Genomic DNA, 23,055 nt, shown 5'->3' with positions numbered 1-23,055 from the left:
TCGCCCCCTATAGTCAGCGACGGAGTCAGCTGACTATGCCTGGGAGCCGGCAACCACAGCCACTCAGTCTTGGAAGGGTTGAGCCTGAGTCTGTTTCTCCCCATCCAGACCCGTACGGCCTCCAGGCACCGGGCCATCACGTCAAGGGCATCACGTCAAGTATTACCAATTTCTGCCTATGTCTGGGCCAAGTTTTAATAATCCTTTTTCTAATATTTTCATAGACATGTAGAATAGCTTAAGTCTCAAACAAAAATCTTCCTCAATTCTAAAAAGCCAGATTACCTAATTCTATTTTCAGCTCTTTAGAACTTCATTCTTACTCTCTAAAATTTCCACTTTATTGATGATTTGTTCTACCTCTCTAGAATCTATATACAATTTTACATCTTTTATACTTCTTGTTTCATCTTCTCTTTCATCTTTACCAGTCTTTCCATTTTTTTTTCAAAAGCTTATTTCCCATTTGTTCAGATAATTTCTGAAACAAATCTTGTATAACTATTTTCTCTGGAGGCTGCCATGACAATCTACTCCTACCCTCTCTAGCTGTTTTTCTTGTAATTTCCATTGTGTTATTATAATCCAAAAGTGAGAGTGTTTCAAACAAGCAAAAGAACAAGGCAAGTTCCTCTTCTATTCCCCTTTCTCTGTAACTTCAAGCTGCAACAGTCCATATCACCGTAGCAACAAAAGTCAATCTGATTCATTACAGATAATCCTTGACTTATGTCCTTAATGGAGTCTGCCCATTATAGTCACAGGTTGTGACGATCATTAAATGAGGCACCATGATCACCTTGCTTAATGACCACCATACCTGCTCTTCCCAGTGTTGTCATTAAGCAACTGTGTGGGTTGTTAAGCAAAGCATATGCTGTCTCGGGTGGGAGAGACCATGGGAGGCTAGCACAGGTTCAGGCTTCAATGGAACACAGTATGCCTCAAAGGCCTCCCCATCTTGAGGCATGCTGTGTTCCACTTCCTGCTCCAGGAAGCCCTTGGGCCTGTTTTCCCACACCCTTTGCCCCTCAGCCTCACTGCAGGCCAGGAGGCTCCATCCTAATGCACTCACTTTCCAGAGGGTACCAAGCAGCCTATGGGTTCTGAGGGTGGAGCAGCTAGGAGTCCTTGAACTCCATCTTCATTCACAACTGTGGTGTAGCCTACATGAACAATATGCTCATCTATCCCACGGGTGTCAAACTCAATTTCACTGAGGGCCGCATCAGCATTGCGATTGCCCTTGGGGGGCCGGGTGGGTGTGGCCAGAGTGGGTGCAGCCTACTGGGTGGGCATGGATGGAGTGGGTGTGGCCTACTGTGTGGCCGTGGCCAGTTCTACATCATTCGCGTCAAGGGTGCCTGTGGGGGCCTGGGCAGGAGTGGGACAGATCTGAGGGTCTCTGGCAGAAGGGGGTGGGACCGGGGCAAGTGCCAAGGCATGGCCCACTGGGGAAAGTGCCAAGATGGCCACCACAAAATTGTACATTGGCTCCCGGCTGGCCTGGGCCAGGGCCAAGGCAGCGGGGGCCGTTCCCTCACTGTTTCCAGGATGGCTTCGCGGGCCACATGAAACCACTTCGGGCCGCATCCGCCCCCCGGGCCTTGTGTTTGACATGTCTGATCTATCCTCATTTCTTAATCACTTTGAGAAATAATTTATCTGCGGGAATGCCAAGAGGCTGAGCAGCCTACTCTCCCTTTCCTTCCTAGGCAAAGATAAGATTCTTTTCTGTGAGTTAAACTTCTTTCAGGATTGTAAAGTGAAAAGAAACTTTGAAGATTTAAAGATTCAAGAATTTTCTGCAAAAAACTTTTAAGAATTTTTTTAAATGGATAAAGGGGACAGTTGCTTTCTTATATTTGTATTTTTATGATTTTTATCTTTGACAAAAAGTGTCTTGGCATAAATTTGAACTAAGCTACTTAAAGAGACCAGGCCTTTGTGGAAATGCTTTTTGTTCATTGTTAAAAAATGCGTCTAATTGTCAGACTCTACATAACAAAAGATATGCTACAGATAGTCCTCTACATGTAGTCATCAACTTAGTCTCTTTTTATTTTATAATCCCAAAAGAAGGGATAGGCCTCTTTCAACCCAACTCCTAAGCTAATTGAAAAACCTTCCATTTCTGTAATTTATTCACGAGGAGCAGCCAACCGGAATGCTAGTGAGTTATCTCATGACTTCTCTTTGGTCCAAGGTGATTTTGCAAAACAACATTCATCTTCCAGCCTGTATTCTTGGTAGTGGCATTTTTTCTTTCCTTTGGAGATGTCAGCCAGACATAATTCTGAAACTTTTATACAGTAATCTAATAAACCTTGGGGTTTTGTCCACCAAACCTACTGTTAATTCGTCTTTGGGTGCTATTTTTGCATAAGTACAAAGAAATCTTAATGGGCAGAATACCTGAATAGCTTAATCAGGGCTGAGCGTATTCAATGAGTGCAAATAACCAGAGCAGATTAAAATGTGATAGTATATGGAACCTCTTGGAATGTTGCTTCTTGAACAGAGCACGGCTTGCTGGCTAGGAGGCCTCACTGGTGAATAGTAAATATTGCTCCTACAGCTTTTGTTTTATTACATGGGTTTCTAACATTCATAACTGATCTTTATAAACCTCTCAAGACAAACATTTCTTTTCCGTGCATGTGATGAAAATTAGGGGTTTTTTACTCTTCTTCTTCTTGTGCCATATCCGTTATCAGACGTTGGCGATCATGTTTTTATCAGCAGCCGCACGAAAAAGTGCTGCTGAGTTTTGTCCAAACCAGTCCCTTAGATTTTGAAGCCATGATGTTCTTCTTCTGCCTGGACCTCGTTTGCCTTCAATCTTTCCCTGGAGGATTAAATGGAGTATGCCGTATTTTTCTGGGTGTCGCATCACACGTCCGATATATTCTAATTTTCATTTTTTAATTGTTTTGATGATTTCCCTTGGCTTTCCCAGGTGGCTTTTTTACTCTAGAAATCTAAAATGATATGACATATATGTTTATACCATGAAACTTGAATAAATGCAGCTTGCTTATTACACATCTTTCCTCTTTATCTTTTAAGTGTAAAATGGTACAGAAAATGCATTTCTCCCTTTCATATTTCCCCCCTTTTCCCATCCTCTGCAGGCCAATATTTAAATCTTGACAAAGATCACAATGGCATGCTTAGCAAAGAAGAATTGTCTCGATATGGAACAGGAACACTAACCAACATCTTTTTGGATCGGGTCTTTCAGGAGTGTCTGACCTACGATGGAGAAATGGTATTCCACACATAGATAGCACTAGTATACTGTGCTTCATGAAACAATGTTTGTTCTTTTAATTGATCTCCTGTAGTTTCTAAGATTGCAACATAAAATGCATATTAACTAAACAGAATGAAAGAAACATTCACATTTCGCTGGCAGCTGAACCCCACACATGGTATTTTTCATAACTGACTTTGCATTCTTAATGAGAAGAAGAAATCTCATTGTGAAGGGAGCACAGTGAGTTCTTCATTATTTCTCTTTCTCTGCCAAAACCAGGAACAGTGAACAATTTATAATCCTGAAAGTAACTGACATGAATATACAAGCATAATATCTAAAGTAGAATATAGAATTTCCTTTTAATATATACCATACTTTTAATTTTCTAGATGGAGTTTTGGACTTTGATTCCTATTAGCTCCAAGAGCACATCTTACAGAGAATGATTGTGACATACAATAGGATATCTACATGGTTTTTAGGACTTTTAAAAATGTATTCACTTTCTGCTAGAGAATTTATTCTAAGCTCATATGAGACTAGAATCTGGTTACTGCAGAACCATTGCCATTAACAATAATGATTCTTAAATGCTAAAAAAAATATATAGCAAATTTCCTAATCAATTTTTTAAAATTGTCCTAGCCTAACAACAACTGTTTAACTTTCATCAGTGGAATGACAAATAGCAATAGATTAACCTACTGTGTACACATTTGTTTCTTTAATTTGAATTCTGAGCAGCTCTCTTGTAGCATTGATAGAAATCTATGGGGATGTTGCTTAGCCAGTTAAAAAGAGCATTTTCTGTTCACTTTTTCCCCCTTCAGTGGCCATTTCTATTTCATGCTGACTTTCACTAAAAAGTAACTGCTCACCTACAAGGAAATAGTCACCAATTATGGTTTGCTTGCAAAATCAATTTAAAAGGAGGACTATAATAAACATGATTGCATCTGCTTTTAGGACTATAAGACGTACTTGGACTTTGTACTTGCATTAGAAAACAGAAAAGAACCTGCAGCTTTGCAGTATATTTTCAAATTGCTTGATATAGAGAACAAAGGATACCTGAATGTCTTTTCCCTTAATTATTTTTTTAGGGTAAGTCCCTTTTTGTGAAGGTAGGTCATTCTTTTGTACATGTGTTGTTGTAACCATTGTGCCTTTGCTTAGAAACCAGCTGGTGATTGCTTTAGTTTAAAGTACCTCTATTTATTACAGGGCTTTTGTCAAAAATACACACATTTAAAATTTTACATTAAAAAAAATCAGAATTATTTTCAGACCATCTTAAATTACGGTACCATATTGCTGTGCTTATAATTAAAGATGAGTTTTTCTAAAGAATTAATAAGCCCAGCTTCTTTTAAAGAAAGACTTGCTAATAACCTCTAATGGTTAATAGACTGTTTTTTTAGCTACTGCCATGATAGAAAAGCTTAAATTGCTGTCTAATTATATGATAACTTTTAAGTGTAAATTTTAAAATGCCCTTTTTAATTTGTTTTGCTGACTTGACTGGGAAATAATTCAAATTAACAAAATTTACAGATGATGTTTACTAATCTCAGCAAAACAAGTATTTCACAAGCTACACTGATCAACAAATCAACAGTTTCACAGAGATCTATCAGTATACAGTAAATTTTAAGACTGGAAATACTATCTTAGCCTTTACAAGATCAATATAAATGTTAGTTGACTTAATCTTTTTTTCTATTTTCAGCAAATGGAATATTCCTTATTAATAAGCAATCCTTTTGGAAATTGTGATAATGAATGGTTTTATTGTTAAAATCACATCAAGATATTAATACATTTTATTAAGAGTCAAATAATTAAACAGCCTTAATTATTATTTGTAGAACCTATACCACCCCACCAATCCCCCCCAGCATGTCACCTAATATTGTTCCTTCAATTTGGTGGCTACCAAACAAAAATATTACATTGTGAATTATCCAAGAATAGGCTAATTCAGTCAAAGGTTTTTACTGTCAACCTCCCCCCCTCCAACCTCTGGAACCTTTTCAAAGCCTTTACAATAAATGCTCTGCAGGTTTAAAATACATCAGGAAGTATGGTTTTTTTAGCAGCATGAAGCAGATTAATTCCTCTGTAATAAACAACACTTTGGCCCTTCATATTCCAATTATTTTTCTCGGCCAGCCTACACATAATAGTTAGGCTCAAATTTTGAGGCTAAAGGCTTATTTTAACAATGAGACATGCTGCTCTAAGTTCTTTTTTTAATGGGCTAAGAGTTGGGAATGATTGCAAATAGATTGAGCAGATGGTCTGTCTTTTTTCTCTTGGTAAAATTGATCACATATTTTGTAGTGCAAGACCTGAATGTAACCCATGCTATTCCTGAAAGGAGTTGGATAAAGCTAACACAGGTCCACAGCTTTCCAAATAATTCATATTGGCCAGAATCAATTATCATTAATATTACCGGTATATGCTTTGAATTCCAAGTTCACTCTGTTGTGTCTCCACTTAAATCTCTTAGTAGTGGGACATCTAGGTCCCTTAAATATTATGAACAGATAATTAATACTAGCTTTCCTGTATAGAATATTATAAAATGCTATGTCCAATTCTCATTCAATTGTGCAAATGATCCATCACCATTACTACAGTACTTGTTACCTGTATATTTTTGCATCTTTGAAAAATTTCACAACTATGGCAATTCTAATTAAGCTTAGTTCATTATATACGTAATAAATTCGTCTTTAAAAAATCCTCATTTTTAAAATGTTATTCATCTCCTTCATCTCTGTCCCTGTAGGCTATTCAAGAACAAATGAAAATCCATGGACAAGATCCAGTTTCTTTTCAAGATGTGAAGGTTAGAATTCTGATCAAAATATATTTGTGTGCAATACTTAATGACCTTACTTTTGAAATACTTCTCTGATAGTCAGCAATATGGTTACATATACTGTATATTGGTATATGCCAGTGGTGGCGAACCTATGGCCAGAGGCGGCACTCAGAGCCCTCTCTGTGGGCACACGCGCCGTTGCCCCAGTCATAGGCCTTCAGCTGGGTTTTATAAAACCTTTTCACTTTAGGCCTCCGCCGCCGTGTACAAAAAAAAAAAAAAAGGTTCAATCAGTCAATTTCAACTTCTTGCAGGGAAAAAAAGATCTTGCAAAGTTGGAATTGATTGATTGAACTTTTTAGTCCCACCCAGTCTGCTGTTACCACCGCAGCCACGCCCACCCAATAGGCCACACCCATCCGGCACCCGACGATGCATAAGTGGGTTTTGGGTTACAGTTTGGGCACTCGGTCTCTAAAAGGTTCGCCATCACTGGTATATGCATATCTTATGTTACATAATGTTGATTTTATTGCATAAGCAGAAATAGTTTTCTTAGTGTTGCATTCTGGCTATATTTATTCAAATTATAGTATCTTAAAAATATGAAGTTATACTTAACTACATAAGGTAATTGTTTATTTATTTAAGTTTATTATAGTTTCCCACTCCCATAGACTCTGGGCAGCTTACAGATACAAATTCAAAATAGTGAAAACCATTAACAAAATATAACCCACGTAGGTAAGGGGACCTAGAGCATACCAATTCTGCCAGTTATACCAGGGAAGCAAAAATTATTGGAGATAGGTGGTTCCTCAGATATCCAGGCTCCCTGCCATAAAGGGCTTTGTAGGTAACAACTAGCGCCTTAAATTGCACCCAGAAACCAAATGGCAATCAATGCAGTTCACAGAGCAGTGATGACAATAGGCATACTGGGAGGTGCCCATTACTGCTTCCAATTTCACTTTGTAACATTTGTAGCTTCTGGATTGACTTCAAGGGCAGCTTCATGTAGAATGCATTGCAATAATCCAGTTGGGTGCAGAGTAGGTAATCACCTCCACAGAAAGGCTGATTTATTTTTATTGAGATTAACTATCAGAATCTTGCAAGTCTAGTTCTGTCATACCTCTTATCCCTTCTTATACTTTTAATGAATCAAGGAGGCATCTACCTAAGAAGCTTCCATCTGTTATCTCAATGGTCTGCAGTTAAAAAATTATTTATCCCTTGCCAACTTATTAATGGAGCTTATATATTTCCATCCAGATCATCTTATTTATTGGATATTACTACACATTGTATTTGTGCTATGTAGTCTTCCGTTGTTCAGAAGAACAAAAAGGTATAAGATAGCATTTAGTTTGATTATATAACTTGTTTTTATAGGCGTGTAAGCTTATACCATGAGATTCTTATAAGTAAATTGTTAAATTTTATTTTTTTTTCTAGGATGAAATCTTTGATATGGTAAAACCTAAGGATCCTTACAAGATTTCACTTCAAGATTTAATCAATAGTAGTCAAGGAGACACAGTTACCAGTATTCTAATTGATCTTAATGGCTTCTGGACTTACGAAAACAGAGAAGTTCTTGTGGCCAGCGATAATGACAATACAACAGATCTTCTTGATACATGATTTAACAGAAATAGATTGTACTATTGGAGATATGCCCAACTGATACAGTGACTGTTGAGGCTGAACAGCAAATTCATTGCACATTTCACTGAAGTTTCCGTTTAACTCCAGATGGACATCTTTTTTTTTTTTTTAAGTGAAATGAACCTCACTTGAGTTTTTAAAAAATGCTTACTAAGACCTGTTATTAAATGTTAAAAAGAGCTGTTGGTAAATTAATGTTTATTTAAATCATTTTTGAATCTATAGTAGCAATCCATACTGCATTTTATGCAAGTTATATCCTTTAGAAATTTTCTAGAATATTTCAGTTTTGTGCTGTTGAATTACGTTTGCTAAAACAAAATCTATTATGTTTCTCTGTGTGTAATTACAAATGTGCAACCTAATTCTAGAAATTAACAAGTAAATAGTACCTGTCAGCTGGACCATATTGATGTAGTCAAACAACACCGTCATTTCCACAGAAGACTAATATATTAAGCAGCTATGTGTATAAGTCATTCTCCCCAATCAGTTGTCATCCAGAAGTGTTGAACTTAGTTCTAGCAATATGGCTCTGCTATCTATTTAGATCCCATGTTAAAGAATGTTGGTATAAATAATACTTTAATTCCAACAATGCAAACCACGGTAAGTTAAAATGCTTGGATAATGATCAAATGTATTGTCATTTTGTCTGTATTCGGTGCAGTTTTTAAACCAGGTCTTAAGCATATTATGTCCTGACTAAATTTTGGTTTACTCTAAGCTTTAAGGATGAGTGACAGAATAAATCTGAGTAAAGCACTGTTGTAAAATGTAAAATGATGGTGCATAAATAAGCTAGGAGAATAAGTATGGCATGTTTTACAAACACACTGGAAGCCTTGAGTGTCTAAATATGTAAGAGCAATAAATAGAATACATTTTTTAAAAAGACACTGTCTTAATTGCTTGCAACTGATTAAATCCTGCTAAACTCAATGCAGATTAGATCTTGTTATCAGTCCCATAGGAGGAAGAACATTATGGCACTGTTTTTGCTCCCATTTTCAGATATCTAACATCAATTGTCAGACCTATAATAACATCCATGGACTCAACTATCATTATAATTATATTAAATATACATTTTAATGCATTTACAAAAAAAGAAACATCTCATTTGCATATTTGAAAAAATATTAAAAGGTAAGGCACAATGACTGAAGAACCTCATAACAAACCCTTCCCTATTCAATATAGCAGGAACATTTCTGACTAGCAAAAATTAGAACAAGGTAACCAGTTTATTAACTATGTTGCCTTAAAACTTTTTTATCCTGTACAGTGATTTGAATAATTATGTTACACAGTTTATAGCCGACAACTATATCATTTTTGTAATCCAAAATGGATGCATATATTGAAACTGTCCAAACATTTAAAAAGTACCAAATGAGCAGTATACTAGATGAGATTTCTCCCAATCAGATGACAATGAAGGCAAAAGGATATATTCTCTATCTTTGCCATTTTCATGTACTTTATTATACTATATAATGTATTGCAGTTTCTTTTAAAATTCCAGCTAAATTAAATAAATGTATATGTTTAAGAAGAGATTGAAGGGGCAATGTAAACTACTGAATTAATTACATCCAGAAAGTTTATGGAGCGTAACAACTTTCCTGAATACCTCCCTTTATGCCACATGCACACAATCCATTCAGCTCTGATCTTTATAAACTTCACGTTACAAATGTTTTATGGATTGTCCTACAGAAAATTTCCATTTACAGTAGATTTTCAGTGTTTCTTAGGATGAAAAACAGATTTTTAGTTTGAAAATTCACAATTGTCATAATAGGCAGTTCTTCCTATTAAAAATACATATTTCCGAGACGTTGAATTTTACATGTGACTAAGTTCAGTTTTTAAGGTCGGAATAGTGATAGGTACATGTATGAAACTATGAACAATACAGTACTAATAATTCATCATATTTCACGAACAGCACATTCATTTAAAATTTTGCTCAGTGTTTACATTCAACAATTCACCTTCTAATATTGATGTAGACTAAGCATCAACTCTTTGGAATAGTGGGATTTTTTTCTATTACATTTTGCAAAGCCTGAGATTTAATATCAATCAACTAATAATCTTTAGATCCTTCTTTGTTGGACCTACAACACTTATCCTTTATCAATTTTTAGATGAATTTTAGATCATTATTTACTTTAGCAAATATTAACAAAACCACATGAATTAGATAACTGCTGGACGTTCATATAAACATGTGCAACAGTGCAATTAGACTAAATCACAAAGGTATACATTTTCCAGTTAGTTTAAAATTTTCATCTAGCTTTCAGTAAATAATATTATAAAAACATAACATAAAAGCATAGTTATCAGTCCATAACTATCACGAAGGCACCAGGTGCTTGGGAAAGACCTTTTACTTCTGCATAGAAAGATCAAAATAGAACCCATTTATTTCCATTTCATAACAGGTGAAATAAGATATTTTGGCCTTTATTAGACAGAGATGGACTGAAGAAACTAATATTAATAACTCTCTCATGGCCATATTTTTAAATAAATTACATGCCACTAAACATGCCAAAAAGGACCAACAGATGTTTGGCAATTCAAGAAATGGTATTGTATGTCATTCTAAGCAGACACTACAGTAAAATCCCGTTTACTTTCTACAACGGACTGATGCTCTTCTTCACTTTCAAAATTGAGATTCATAAATGTACTACACGCTGTATCCCTTGGCTGGGCAGTTTGAACAGCCATCCCTTCTTGGCTCTGCTTCTGTTGTTCTTGAAATCTCCTTTCTGCTTCCTCTGACAATTTGTCCTCTTCCTCTTCTTCCTCCTCCTAAAAGAATTGATGTAAATTTACAACAGGTTACTTCTCAACAAGCTTTAATCCTATCAAATACTTTGAAATACCGCACCACTGTTGCAATCTATTGTAAATGCTCTTGATAGAGCTACTTTCAAAAAATGCCCAGAATTGTAGGTCAGAACATGTGTCTGAAGCTAGGCTGCTAACTGATGACGCAAGACACAGAATTCATATGCGGCCTCACTGAATGAATCTGTCTGCTTCAGATCAATAGGAGAAAATGCATTTGCTACTGAAAAACCATATTTCTGGCACGTAGGAAGGAAGGTTCCCAATCTAGGAAACATCTTCCTGCAGGAATTCCATTTCACTCCCACTCTTTCACTTTTAAATGCTTTCTGTATTCATTTTATTATAAATTTTAAATTAACGTGTATTTTCCTTTTGATTTAAACTGTTATTAGCTACTCTGGGCGTTATCAAAGCAGAAAGGTAGGTATAAATCAAATGAAATAATATTGCAACACTTTCACGGTTCAGCCAAAAACATTCCAATATTGAATGAAATGATAATACAACCGTCATGGTTGTCAGCAGAAACACTGAAAAGATCAAAAGTGTCTCTAAAATGGCTTCTGCGCAAACCGTTCTCAGTTTGAAATAGCTGTTTGTACCTGTTCAATAGCTGTGGCTCATACCCAAACTAAGCATGCAACTAAATATTCTAAGCAGCAGTGTTTGGAGGAGAAGGGGAGTAAAAATAGGAAAAAGCAATGGTTACTGAGGGTGGAGGAACGAGAAGGTGAGAAGACAGGGAAATTATTGCAAAGATGGGTGTTGGGCAGGCCAATGAGATCTGCCACACTGAGCGTTCTTAGCAACAGCTAAGAGGATGAAGGAGAATGAAAAAAGGAGGGGGGAGCAGATCAGTGGAACATGCCGCATTTATATCTGCTGAAGGAAAAGAAGGGGTGAGGCAAACCAACTGTGCCCTACTTGCTCAGTAAATCCCTCCAGAATGGCTGGGAATTTTGTTGCATCTTAAACTCTGAGCAATAAAATGCACCAGCTTTTATTCCTGGCAAATCACAGCTCATGCAGAATGGTTCAGCAGTAGCAGCAAGTGCTCTGTGCTTCTTTCTGTTTTGAAACAAACATCATCTGTGTACATTCCTAATGTCAATTAAATTAATAGTGTCATTTTTCAGAAAAAGATTTTACATCTACATTGTTAAAAGGATTTTTTTAAAAAAAGCATACCTCCTTTTTCATTCTGTAGTATTCATCTATGGCATATTGGTATTTTGGTGTACTGATGCCCAAAACAGAGGCAATTTTTTCACCAAGGAAGTCACACACTGAGTAAATGAAATAAATATGTTATGAACGCTCCAGATTAATTCTTGAACATATTTTCAATCAACATTCAGGAACCACTTTCAAAGTGAGAGAACTTTTAGACAAACACACAAAATCAGCATTTTATGAGCACGTTATAATCATTCTCAAAACATGATAGGAATTATTAGCCATGAAATACCAATTTAGCAGAATGTGAGGCACTTATTTATCCAAACACTCAATTGATGCAACTATGTCTTTTTGGGGGGCAGATGGCTCATTTCCAAACAAAACAGTGGATTGTAGCTATTACTATTTTTTGTCTCTTAAGAATGTTATGCTGCTTTTATGATGCCGAGGCATTCCTTTAATTTGGGAAAAATAAATATTTTTGTGACTAGTGCAGTATTTTTTAAAAATCTTTTTCACCATCCGAAAAGTGCAGAAATGTGGAAAGTTATACAGTAAGATCCCCAGAGTAGGCAAGGGCACAATTTTCAGCCCATTTTGGGGAGATTTGAAAGGAGAAGGGTTTTAAGAGGCAACAGGTGTACATTAAGGCTCACCCACTCCAAAAACGAACAAATGTAAATCAATGTAAATAATAAAGTGAAATAGTTCATACAGTGGTATCAATCCACAAGCTATCTGGAAAATGCAGTTTTTCCTCAGCTTCCAGAATGCCAGAATAAAAAGGGCCAACCTAGGTAAGAGGCTATTCCACAGAGTTGATTTCATAACTGAAAAGCAACATTTTCTGGCCTTAATTTCCTTACAAAAATAGGGCACCATTAGCAGTTTCTCCCAGAAAGCTCATCTTGGATGGACCAAATCTAGTTGGATCACATGATCCTAAATATTCTTTAGTGCCAGACCACAGGGGGAATTTATAAATCAAGACTAGCATTGCACCCAAAAATCTGTTGGCAACATATGTAGAACTTACAAAAAATGTTTGGTCACATTCAGTTCTAATTCTCTTCCAACAACACTATAAGCATTACTTTCATTGCTATATTCCCCCAGAGTGCCTCAGAGGAAGGAACATCCCAAAATTGGTACACAGAGAGAAGACATTTGGGAAGGAATTTTGCTAATAGCTTTGTTGAGGCAAGCAACAGAGCTGCCCATCAAAGCACTGTGAAGTTCTTTAAGCATTCTCCAGAAATCCTCTAGATCAGTGGTTCTCAACTTTTTCTTCACCACAGACTCCCTTTAAATACCTTTGGTGGCCAAGGACCATGACCACGGACCACCGAGACTTAATTCAAGATTTAAATCATAACATTTCTTCAAGGTTTCGTGGACCACCTGTGATGACATAGTCGCCTCCCCAGTGGTTCGTGGACCACAGATTGAGAACCACTGATCTTGATCCATCAGACAGCCGGGGTGGATCCTCCTAATTATAATTACATAAATTTCTGGGAATAAGGTAGGTGGGCTAGCTACTGTTAGCAAAAACAACAGAATTGTGGTGCCTTTATTATGATATAACTTTTTTGTTAAACCAGCAGTGAACAGATTTTAAGCATAAAGAATCTCTTCCTGTTTCTCACTAGAACTCCAATATTTGTGTTCCAGCTACAGCCTTATACAATACATTAAGAATTAAGAAATTCTGACCTTGGGGGTTTGTTTTGAATATCAAACCTGAATGCAATGCACCTCATAAATCTTTTACCCCCAAATTAAATTGGGACTCAGAATTTATTCCTGATCTAGTGCAAATTATCCAATGAACTTTTACAAGGATCTGACTTTACTTCCATCTTTCTCAACTACAATCAACTAATGAAGCAAAGCAGAAGGCATATTTATAGGAACTAAAGGGTATATTTCACTGAAATATTTTTTCACACCAATGTACAATTTACTCATGCCAATTTATGGTGAATAGTAGGCATTGAAAAGTGCAGACTGAAAGGTTTTTGTTTCATAATCTGCTTCAACTTATTCTATGTAGACAAATAGCATTTAATACCAATTTTAAACTTCAGTGAACACTGAATAGGCCTGGTGACTAAGGAAATTAGTGTTTTCAGAACTTCATCTGAATGTCTTCTCTTGGCTAAAGAACAAAATTTAACAGTGCATGGAATTATTTCATCAATATTATTTCCCCTTCAAAAAATATCATTCAAGGACATCATTCAATCTCCCAGAATTTATACTACTATTACACTGGCTTGCCTATGTCACTGGATTCTTATCAAGTTATTATCTGTTTATGCACAAGGAATCAGAAGAAGCTCATACCTGAGAGTGTTGATGTGGCTACTCTTAGCATCTGAAACCACAAATAAGGACCCCATGTTAATGATGCCTGCAATAAAGAGTTGAATTGTTTGTTTATGCGGCAAATTTGATTTTAAGAAAAATCCACTGAACTTCTTTCATTAATATCCCATGTTACCCTTTCTGAGTTCAACATAACATCAATAGTATTCAGATTCCCATCCTGGCATCAATTAAATCAAATACTTTTTCTAAAACATGCTTTTTTAATACTAATTTAATATTAGTACATAATATTAATTTAATGCTAATACATAATATTAATGATATTTCTTAAATCAAGAAAATACAAATCTTAAAAAGAAATCATATATTCATATTCAAATCATTTACACATGTTGATCATGAACTCCGATTTCTACAAGGTGTTCCTGTCTTAATATATTTTGATTTTCTTCTGCTTTCATATCATGTTTCACATTGTTCTAGAGCAGTGTTCCCCAACCTTTCTGGATTGACAGCCTGGCACGAGAGGGAGGAGGGGGAAGAAGGGATGGTTTTGTGCAAGGGGCAGGTTCGCGCAGTGGTGCCCACTGCTCGTGTGAATTGAACTGTGCGCACATATGCACACTGGCCTGCCGCTCATGCAGCCTGGTTACAAATAGGCCATGGCCTGGTAGTGGGCCATGGCCCACAGGTTGGGGACCCCTGTTCTAGAGTGTCCAATCAGAGAAGTTATTCAGAGGTAAGTAGGAGAAAACTATTACACAGGGGAAATTCTGTTGTAATATTCTTACTCCATCATTTCAGAAATCTATAAAAGCAGGCATGTCAGATTTATTCTTTTGCTGCAAATGAAAAAAACTTTATGATTGAATGAAATGTGATTTGCCTAATGCCATTGGCCAATTAAGCTTAGATACATTTCAAAAGCAAACTAATCAACTATTTTCTGCTTCTTTAAAAATAATACATCATCAACCAAGTTAATGGATTTTTATTTCTAGATAAAAAAAAATTAAAGTGAGTAATACCACTGACCTAGCCAATTGATAATCATCTACAGGTAGTCCTTGATCTATGACCACAATTGAGCCCAAAAATTCTGTTGCTAAGTGAGATATATGTGAAGTGAATTTTGCCCCATTCTATGACCTTTCTTGCCACAGTTGTTAAATGAATCACAGCAATTGTTAATTTAGTAATATGGTCATTAAGTGAATCTGGCTTCCCCACTGACTTTGCTTGTCAGAAGTTCACAAAGGATGATCACATGACCCCAGGATACTGCAACCATCATAAAAAATGAGTCGGTTGCAAAGAACCTCAATTTTGATCCACCTGACCACGGGGACGCTGCAAAGGTCGTAAATGTGAAAAACAGTCATAAGTCACTTTTTTCAGTGCCGTTGTAACTTTGAACGGTCACTAAACAAACTGTTGTAATCAAGGATGACCTGTATATACCACTAAAACTATCATTGTCATGATCTTTACCTGGGCAAAATGGTACATCATATGGCAACAATTTTTGTACAAAGATCCTCAAATAGGCTAACTTACAAAATGTATCCAAAATCTGGGACTCATGATTCCCAAGGGAATGAAATTTGGGGAAGCTAAGGCTGCTTCAGTGCTACTGGTTGCTGCTGCGTTTACGTGATTTTTATTTTCAAAGTTCCATGACAATTTTCCAGGCAATCTCACAATCCTTCCCTCCTTCCACAACCCAGCAACAACCACTTACCTGTCTGCTGGGGAGGGGAAGATTTCCAATGCTCCCTGCCAAATTCCCACAAGAAAACTCAGTGGGGAAGCTGGAGGGAAGTCAGAAGTCATTCTTACTTCCACTGCTTTATTGCTCACCCTTGGTCACTCTGTTTCTCTGTTTAGGTAAGGAAATATCTCTGAAATGATGACTGAATGGGACATGAATTGTCTAGTTTGATATAAACGTAGAAAAACCTACTGGATCAACAGAAGGCAATAGGTCTTTTTTCTCTTGCTGCTCGTCATCTTCATCTGTACTATATTCTTCCATGGTTTCACCACTTGCAAAATGGATAACTCTTCTTGGAATTTTCTTCTTTTTTCCCATGACACCAAGTTCCACATTCTCAAAACCTCTGTCTCCATTTGTATTTAGCTGTAATAGAGTATATTCAGATATAGTTCATGTGATGAAGAAAGGAGATTGATAAGTATATATTGAGTCAATCTTTGTCAGCAATGGTATATCATATCATTCGTGGCTTGAAGACAGTGAAAGGTTCATTTTAATTTAATTTTATGTTGAGGTTGATTTAATTGTCTAGAGTAAACATAAAATTGTGTAGGATTTCATATTGCCATAGATTGCTAAATGCCAACCAAAATTACAATTGTTTAATGTTCTTTTGAGTATATTAATTTTCAGAGAGTGTTCATATATTCTACAATATTACTGGGAGTTTTTATTTTGAATGTAATGTTAATCAATTTAGTACTGCTAGACCTATAATTAAAGATTTTGCTCAGGGCTACCTAGTAATTTCTAACTAAATTGGAATTCAGATTAGAGACTGTAGAAGTCATGAGATACGCTACTGAAATTTGGCAGTATCAAATCCAAACTATGAGGAAAAACTCGTATTTTCCTTTTATATAAATTATAAGCAAAAGCGGCAATTTTTTATATTTTAAGCTGGTACAATCAGAAATTCAAATACCTTGCAATTTCAGAGAATCACTGCTTTCAGCATCAATCCTAGTATCTTCAGGGTTCTCCCTGGCCCCCAAAATAACAGAGGTAACTAGAAAACCAGATGTTGCAATTTTAAAGGGAAGTTTTATATTTGCTGCTGTTACCAGCATTCTATTAAAAGTTGAAAAAGATAAGCCATCATAAAGATTATGATAATAGTAAAGGAAGGTAGGTGGGATAATTATCTTTGGCATCTGAAAACTATAGATCAGTGGTGGCGAACCTATGGCACGGGTGCCAGAGGCGGCACTCAGAGCCCTCTCTGTGGGCACGCGCGCTATCGCCCCAGTCCTAGGCCTTCAGCTGGGTTTTATAAAACCTTTTCACTTTAGGCCTCCACCGCCGTGTACAAAAAAAAGGTTCAATCAATCAGTCAATTTCAACTTCTCGCAGGAAAGAAAAAGATCTTGTAAAGTTGGAATTGATTGATTGAACTTTTTAGTCCCACCCAGTCTGCTGTTACCACCGCAGCCACGCCCACCCAATGAGCCACTCCCACCCAATGGGCCACACCCACCCGGCACCCGACGATGCATAAGTGGGTTTGGGGTTGCAGTTTGGGCACTCGGTCTCTAAAAGGTTCGCCAGCACTGCTATAGATAATAGACAAATACATCCAAAATGTATTGACAGCACACTTGCGTTAGTTTTAAAAGTCACTTCTAATAGATCCATTACATGTATAGCAACTGTTGACACCCGTTTGCCAGGCTTGCGCAATTAGCTGAAAGTCGAAACTGATCTTCATTTAATAATTGAGCAGACCGATTTGTAACAGTGATCTACTTACAGCGTTACAAGAAATCAAACCAGTGAGTGTAAATAATACAAGATAGTAGAAAAAATTGACTATCAAAGTTACACAAATAAGCAATATTTGTAAATGTATTTATATTTATATGAAAATATAAAAGAGATCACATACAATACATTAATGTCTAAGAATTTCTAGATCTTCAAGCCTTGTAAATCAAGATTCAACTATATCCAGAATTTGTTTAAAGTTAAGCCTGAGTTGTGCATCTAGCCACTAGCAATGGAAAATACATATTTATTACTGAGTCTATTTTAAAGCCTAGTTATTTTGTGGCAAATTAGTACAATCTTGTTCATTATAGCATAACATAAATAAGCTAGTTATTTAAAAATGTTACCTATTTAGATATTTTAAAATATAGTATTTAAAAAAACTGACAAGCTACAATTGCTAAGATCTGTACCGCAACTTACTGCCAACTCTTTGTGAAAAGGTATGCACTGATAATTTTCTATGTTGCAATGAAATATTAGAAAGCAGACTGTTATTATTGAATAACACTGCAATAATAACAATCATAATAATAACTTCCCCTAGTTCCCTCCACCTCCATATGGTTATCCATACTGATACATTCATATTTATCATGCTATTCTGTTTTGAGATAGGCAATGTTGTGCACAGCACAGAAAAATGATACAAAGCAGTGAGCAAAAAAATATGAAGGTGGGATATAAGAGAGAGAGAGAAAAAATTATTATATTTAGTTATGCCAGCATCATTTGTTGTACCTCTCTATATCTTTCTATAAATGTAAACCACCTTTGTTTCTACTGCATGAATATACTAATTTTGACACTACTTTTGTTCTTTAAATGTAATAATAAATAAAATAATAAATAAAATAACAAATATACAACAGACCTCTACTCTCTTTACTTTTAGAAAAGCAGTTAACACCTGGTTTTTTTCTGAGGCATTGGGAGCCATATGAATGATCCCCTTTGGGTTGTTTTGCCATTTTATATTTTGTAGTTTATATTTACATACTGTTTATATTTTAATGTTATGTGGGGATTTTTGGTTTATCATTTGTTTTTTGTTGTTGTACATCATCCAGTCACATTGTTTGAATTGGGCATCCTTACAAATCTAGTAAATATATATATAAATGTTATCACATGAACTTAATTATCCCATCCCCGTTTCATTCACCTTATTTTTATGATTCTCCCAGCACACCAATTCTCCATTCCACATAAATGGACAGAAGAATGCTTTTATCACTATTTTTCTTCTTTCAACAAATATTTGGTGCTTGCAACAGATGACATGTTATTGAAATAGTTATATGGGTATGACCTTGAAGATGAAGGGAAGAGATGCTGCCTAGGGAATGATCAGATAAAAGGGAGAGGAGCCTGTAGCTGCTCAATGGTCAGAGAAAAAAAATTAAGAAGGACCCACCCTAAATTGATCAGACTATAAAGGAGATTTGTACTTTCAGACTTGCAATAAAATAGAATTGGCTCATCTGGTTCACATCTTACTGTTTCTCTACCCATTTTCTCATTTTCAAGAAATGTTCCAGCAAAGTACACAAATTCATCTATTTGTTCTAATCAGTTTCCCCAAAGAGAGATTCCAGAAAAAAGCGAAAAAGGTACATGAGTAATGCTAGCTCTTTCTGGCCAACTCTTCCTCCCTCCCCTCCTCTCTAATCCATTGGATGACAAATTTTGGGAAGCTCCCTAAATTTGTATTATTTTATGCAAAATACTTTGATATCTGTGAGCCAATCTATATGCTACTAAAACTCTCTTCTCTGTAAACTTTAACTGGGCGAAATGGTGTATAATATGGCAAAACATTTTGTATCTCAAATGAGTGCAAAATGCATTCAAAGTCCAAGAATGGAATTGAAATTTGGCAAATTTTATAAAACATTTTATGAAATTATCATAAAGCGTTTTATGACATAATACAAAATGTCATAAAAAATTTCCTGTGGTCAACTCCTGATGTTTGACAACGCTATACAGTTCAACATGCAATTCAACATATTTTCAAGCCATATACATCTCTGAATAACTCCCAGAATTTTAAAGTAATTTTCCAGTGAAGGCAGTGCATTAGGAGCTCTGCTATTGTTGAAGACATTGAGGAATCAGATAAGAAATGATGACCCAAGAAGTCATGGGTTGTCTAGACAATTATAAATGTAGGATGCAAAACATTGTTGTTGTTAGTTGCGAAGTCATGTCCGGCCCATCACGACCCCATGGACAACGTTCCTCCAGGCCTTCCTGTCCGCTCCCATCTTCTGGAGTCCATTTAACCTCACACCTACTGCTTCAGTGACTCCATCCAGCCACCTCATTCTCTGTCGTCCCCTTCTTCTATTGCCCTCAATCTTTCCCAGCATTAAGCTCTTCTCCAGTGAGTCCTTCCTTCTCATTAGGTGGCCAAAGTACTTGAGTTTCAACTTCAGGATCTGGCCTTCTAAAGAGCAGTCAGGATTGATCTCCTCTAGGACTGACCGGTTTGATCGCCTTTGCAGTCCAGGGGACTCACAGGAGTCTTCTCCAGCACCATAGTTCAAAGGCCTCAATTCTTTTGCACTCAGCCTTTCTTATGGTCCAACTTTCACATCCATATATTGCAACTGGGAAAACCATGGCCTTGACTATACGTACTTTTGTTGGCAGGATGATGTCTCTGCTTTTTAGTATGCTGTCTAAATTTGCCATAGCTTTCCTTCCCAGGAGCAAGCGTCTTTTAATTTCTTGGCTGCAGTCCCCATCTGTGGTGATCTTGGAGCCCAGGAAGATAAAATCTGTCACTACCTCCATTTCTTCCCCATCTATTTGCCAGGAATTGAGAGGGCCGGATGCCATGATCTTGTTTTCTTAATGTTGAGTTTCAAGCCAAGTTTTGCACTCTCCTTCTTTATCCTCATCAAGAGGCTCTTTAGTTCCTCTTCACTTTCTGCCATTAGAGTGGTATCATCTGCATATATTAAGTTGTTGATATTTCTCCCGGCAATCTTAATTCCAACTTTTGATTCAACTAGCCCTGCCTTTCTCATGATGTGCTCTGCATATAAGGCAGGGCGACAGAATACAGCTTTGCCAGACTCCTTTCCCAATTTTGAACCAATCAGTGGTTCTGTGTCCAGTTCTAACTGTTGCTTCTTGACCCGTATATAGGTTTCTCAAGAGACAAATAAGATGGTCTGGTACTCCCATCTCTGGATGCAATTATAATAAACATTTACTACAGCAACCAACCTTCCAAAAATCACAAGATTCCTCCATGGACTGACAAGCAAGATTCCTCACTTGACCACAACACAGAGGTAGTCCTCAATTTATGACAACTGGGCCCAAAATTTCCATTGCTAAGCAAGGCAGTTGCTAAGTGAGTTTTGCTCTATTTTATGACCTTCTTGCACTGTTAAGCAAATCACTGCAATTGTTAAGTGATCACACGGTCGTTAAGTGAAACCAGCTTCCTCCATTGACTTTGCTTGTCAGAAGCTAGTTGGGACTATTACAAATGGTGATCACATGACCCCAGAACAGCGCAACTGTCATAAATACATGCCAGTTGCCAAGACCCTGAATCTTGATCATGTGACTATGGAGATGCTGCAACAATGTCACTTTTTTCAGCGCCATTGTAACTTCGAACAGCCACTAAATGAATGGCCGTAAGTTGAGGACAATCTGTACATTCTTACAGAACAGATTAGTTTTGGAAAGTGGAAAAAAAAAAAAAAGAATCCCTGGAGGCATGCAGAAAATTTGGAAGCAGCAGATGTTTCACAAATTAAACGCTAAATATACAAAATTGGAGAAACAAAGAAATTCCTACTGAAGAAGAGATTCTACAAATTTTTTTATCATGTGCGGACATGGACAGGCTAACTATGGAATTAAAGGACAAGACGGAAACGGACTATTTTGGAATATGGGACAAATTTTACTGCTGGTATGAGTCAAGAAGAACTGTTCGGGTTTTGAGTTAAAGTTTAAGTTTGTGGCATATAAAATTATATGTTAATATGTAGAGAAATAAGCCTGAGATTGTATTATATAGGGGAATATATGTATATATTTATATAGAGAGATGTATATATATATATAGAACTTTAAATATGATAAGGAACGAATTATTAGGATTATGTATACTGGAACGTCATGTCATGTCCTTTTTTGTTTTAATTGTTCTTATTAATAAAAAATTAAAAATAATAACAAAAAAAAAATTAAACGCTAAATATCAAGCACACACGTTTTGTTTAGAAGCTTGGGGTTTTTTTTTTAAAGAGCATTTTCGCTTCCTTAAGCATTCCTGACCTGGAGCCACATAACCGCTCCCAAAAAAAATGCCTGCCTGCCTGCCATGCACCACGGCACAACCATCATCTGCCCGTCTTCTCTCCCGAGTCCTTCTCCGGGCGTGTTGAGCTACAGCTCCCACCAACAGATGCCAGGGACTGCACTTCAGCATGTAACCCATCTTGAAGCTTAGAGGGTCATGCTCAATTTCCTGCGGTCCCAAAGCAGGAAGGGGACCGGCTCAGGGAAGAAGAAGACCATCGCCTTCTGCCCCAGGCAAGCGACAGAAAAGGTAGCTTCACCTCCGTCGCGCCTGGTCCCGGGAAAGACCGAGGCGTGGCAGGCGAGGCGCGGAAGGAACGAGCCAGGCGACCCCCGTGGATCCGGCGCGGGTGGGGAGGGAAAGGGACGCTCACCTGTTCCTGATCCATGGCGTAGGCGGCGGCGGCGGCGGCAGCGACTGGAGCGCAGTATAAGGAAAGAGCGGACAGCCCCTGCTCCATAGTCCCCCCGCGTTCCGACTGAGAGGTCTTCTTCTCCGCGACGACCGCGCCAGGCCAAGCCCTCCTCCGGGGGCGGAGGCCCTGAGAAATGAGCTCACAGAGAGGCCGCTCCTCCCGCCGGTCACACCCTCATCTTGGTGGTTGCTAGGATACCTCGAGGAACTGTCTGCCTGTCTGTCTGCCTGTCTCTCTCTCTCTCTCTCAGGTGCCCTGGCGACAGGCGCCTGTCGAGCCAGAGGAGGTGGGCCCGCCGCTTGGTGACAGAGAGAGGAGGGGGGGGGGGTTTGTTGTTGCAGGAAATCCAGAGCCGGGCCTTCGTTGGGTGAAAGCACGACGAAGCACGTGACTGCCCGCCCCTTGGAACCTCGTTGTGTAGCTCTAAACCGGTTCAGGAACTTTTCCCACGGTTCAAATATCCCGACATCTTTTTTTTCCCCCTTCGTCTAAGATTGCCTTCATCTTTTACCACAGTGTTTCTCAACCTTGACAATTTTAAGGCATGTGGACTGTGGAATTCTGGGAGTTGAAGTCCACATGCCTTAAAATTGTCAAGGTTGAGAAA

General features: G+C 37.4%; 2 protein-coding genes across 2 annotated transcripts in view; one reads left to right on the top strand and one right to left on the bottom strand.

Annotated features, from left to right (window-relative positions):
* PPP2R3C (protein phosphatase 2 regulatory subunit B''gamma) overlaps window positions 1–8,844 on the top strand; it is a 22,361-nt gene extending 13,517 nt beyond the window's left edge. The window contains exons 10-13 of the mRNA XM_015819078.1: window positions 3,135–3,271; window positions 4,229–4,366; window positions 6,060–6,119; window positions 7,554–8,844. Of these exons, the coding sequence (XP_015674564.1) occupies window positions 3,135–3,271; window positions 4,229–4,366; window positions 6,060–6,119; window positions 7,554–7,742 (524 nt within the window). The 3' untranslated portion in view covers window positions 7,743–8,844. The remainder of the gene's footprint in view (window positions 1–3,134; window positions 3,272–4,228; window positions 4,367–6,059; window positions 6,120–7,553) is intronic.
* A 153-nt stretch (window positions 8,845–8,997) lies between these two features.
* Window positions 8,998–22,627, bottom strand: FAM177A1 (family with sequence similarity 177 member A1). The gene is made up of 5 exons (XM_015819079.1): window positions 22,407–22,627; window positions 16,117–16,293; window positions 14,169–14,235; window positions 11,829–11,926; window positions 8,998–10,598 (listed from the first exon to the last, which is right to left on the bottom strand). The coding sequence occupies exons 1-5, from the start codon at window positions 22,491–22,493 to the stop codon at window positions 10,386–10,388; spliced, it is 642 nt and encodes a 213-aa protein (XP_015674565.1). The 5' UTR covers window positions 22,494–22,627; the 3' UTR covers window positions 8,998–10,385.
* Between the last annotated feature and the right edge of the window lie 428 nt (window positions 22,628–23,055).

Source organism: Protobothrops mucrosquamatus, unplaced genomic scaffold, assembly GCF_001527695.2.
Source record: "Protobothrops mucrosquamatus isolate PMUCROS unplaced genomic scaffold, P.Mucros_1.0 scaffold858, whole genome shotgun sequence".
Classification (NCBI taxonomy): Eukaryota; Metazoa; Chordata; class Lepidosauria; order Squamata; family Viperidae; genus Protobothrops; species Protobothrops mucrosquamatus.
Note: the sequence above shows the minus strand (reverse complement) of the source record. Positions and strands in the feature narration are given on the sequence as shown.

Excerpts from the sequence above, each read along its gene's own strand:
- FAM177A1 (XM_015819079.1), bottom strand. The coding sequence starts at position 22,493 with ATGGAGCAGGGGCTGTCCGCTCTTTCCTTATACTGCGCTCCAGTCGCT. Across the intron at positions 14,236-16,116 it reads TATTGCCTTCTGTTGATCCA|GCATCATTAACATGGGGTCC; the intron begins GTAGGTTTTTCT and ends TCTTTATTGCAG. Across the intron at positions 10,599-11,828 it reads ACTACAGAATGAAAAAGGAG|GAGGAGGAAGAAGAGGAAGA; the intron begins GTATGCTTTTTT and ends CAATTCTTTTAG.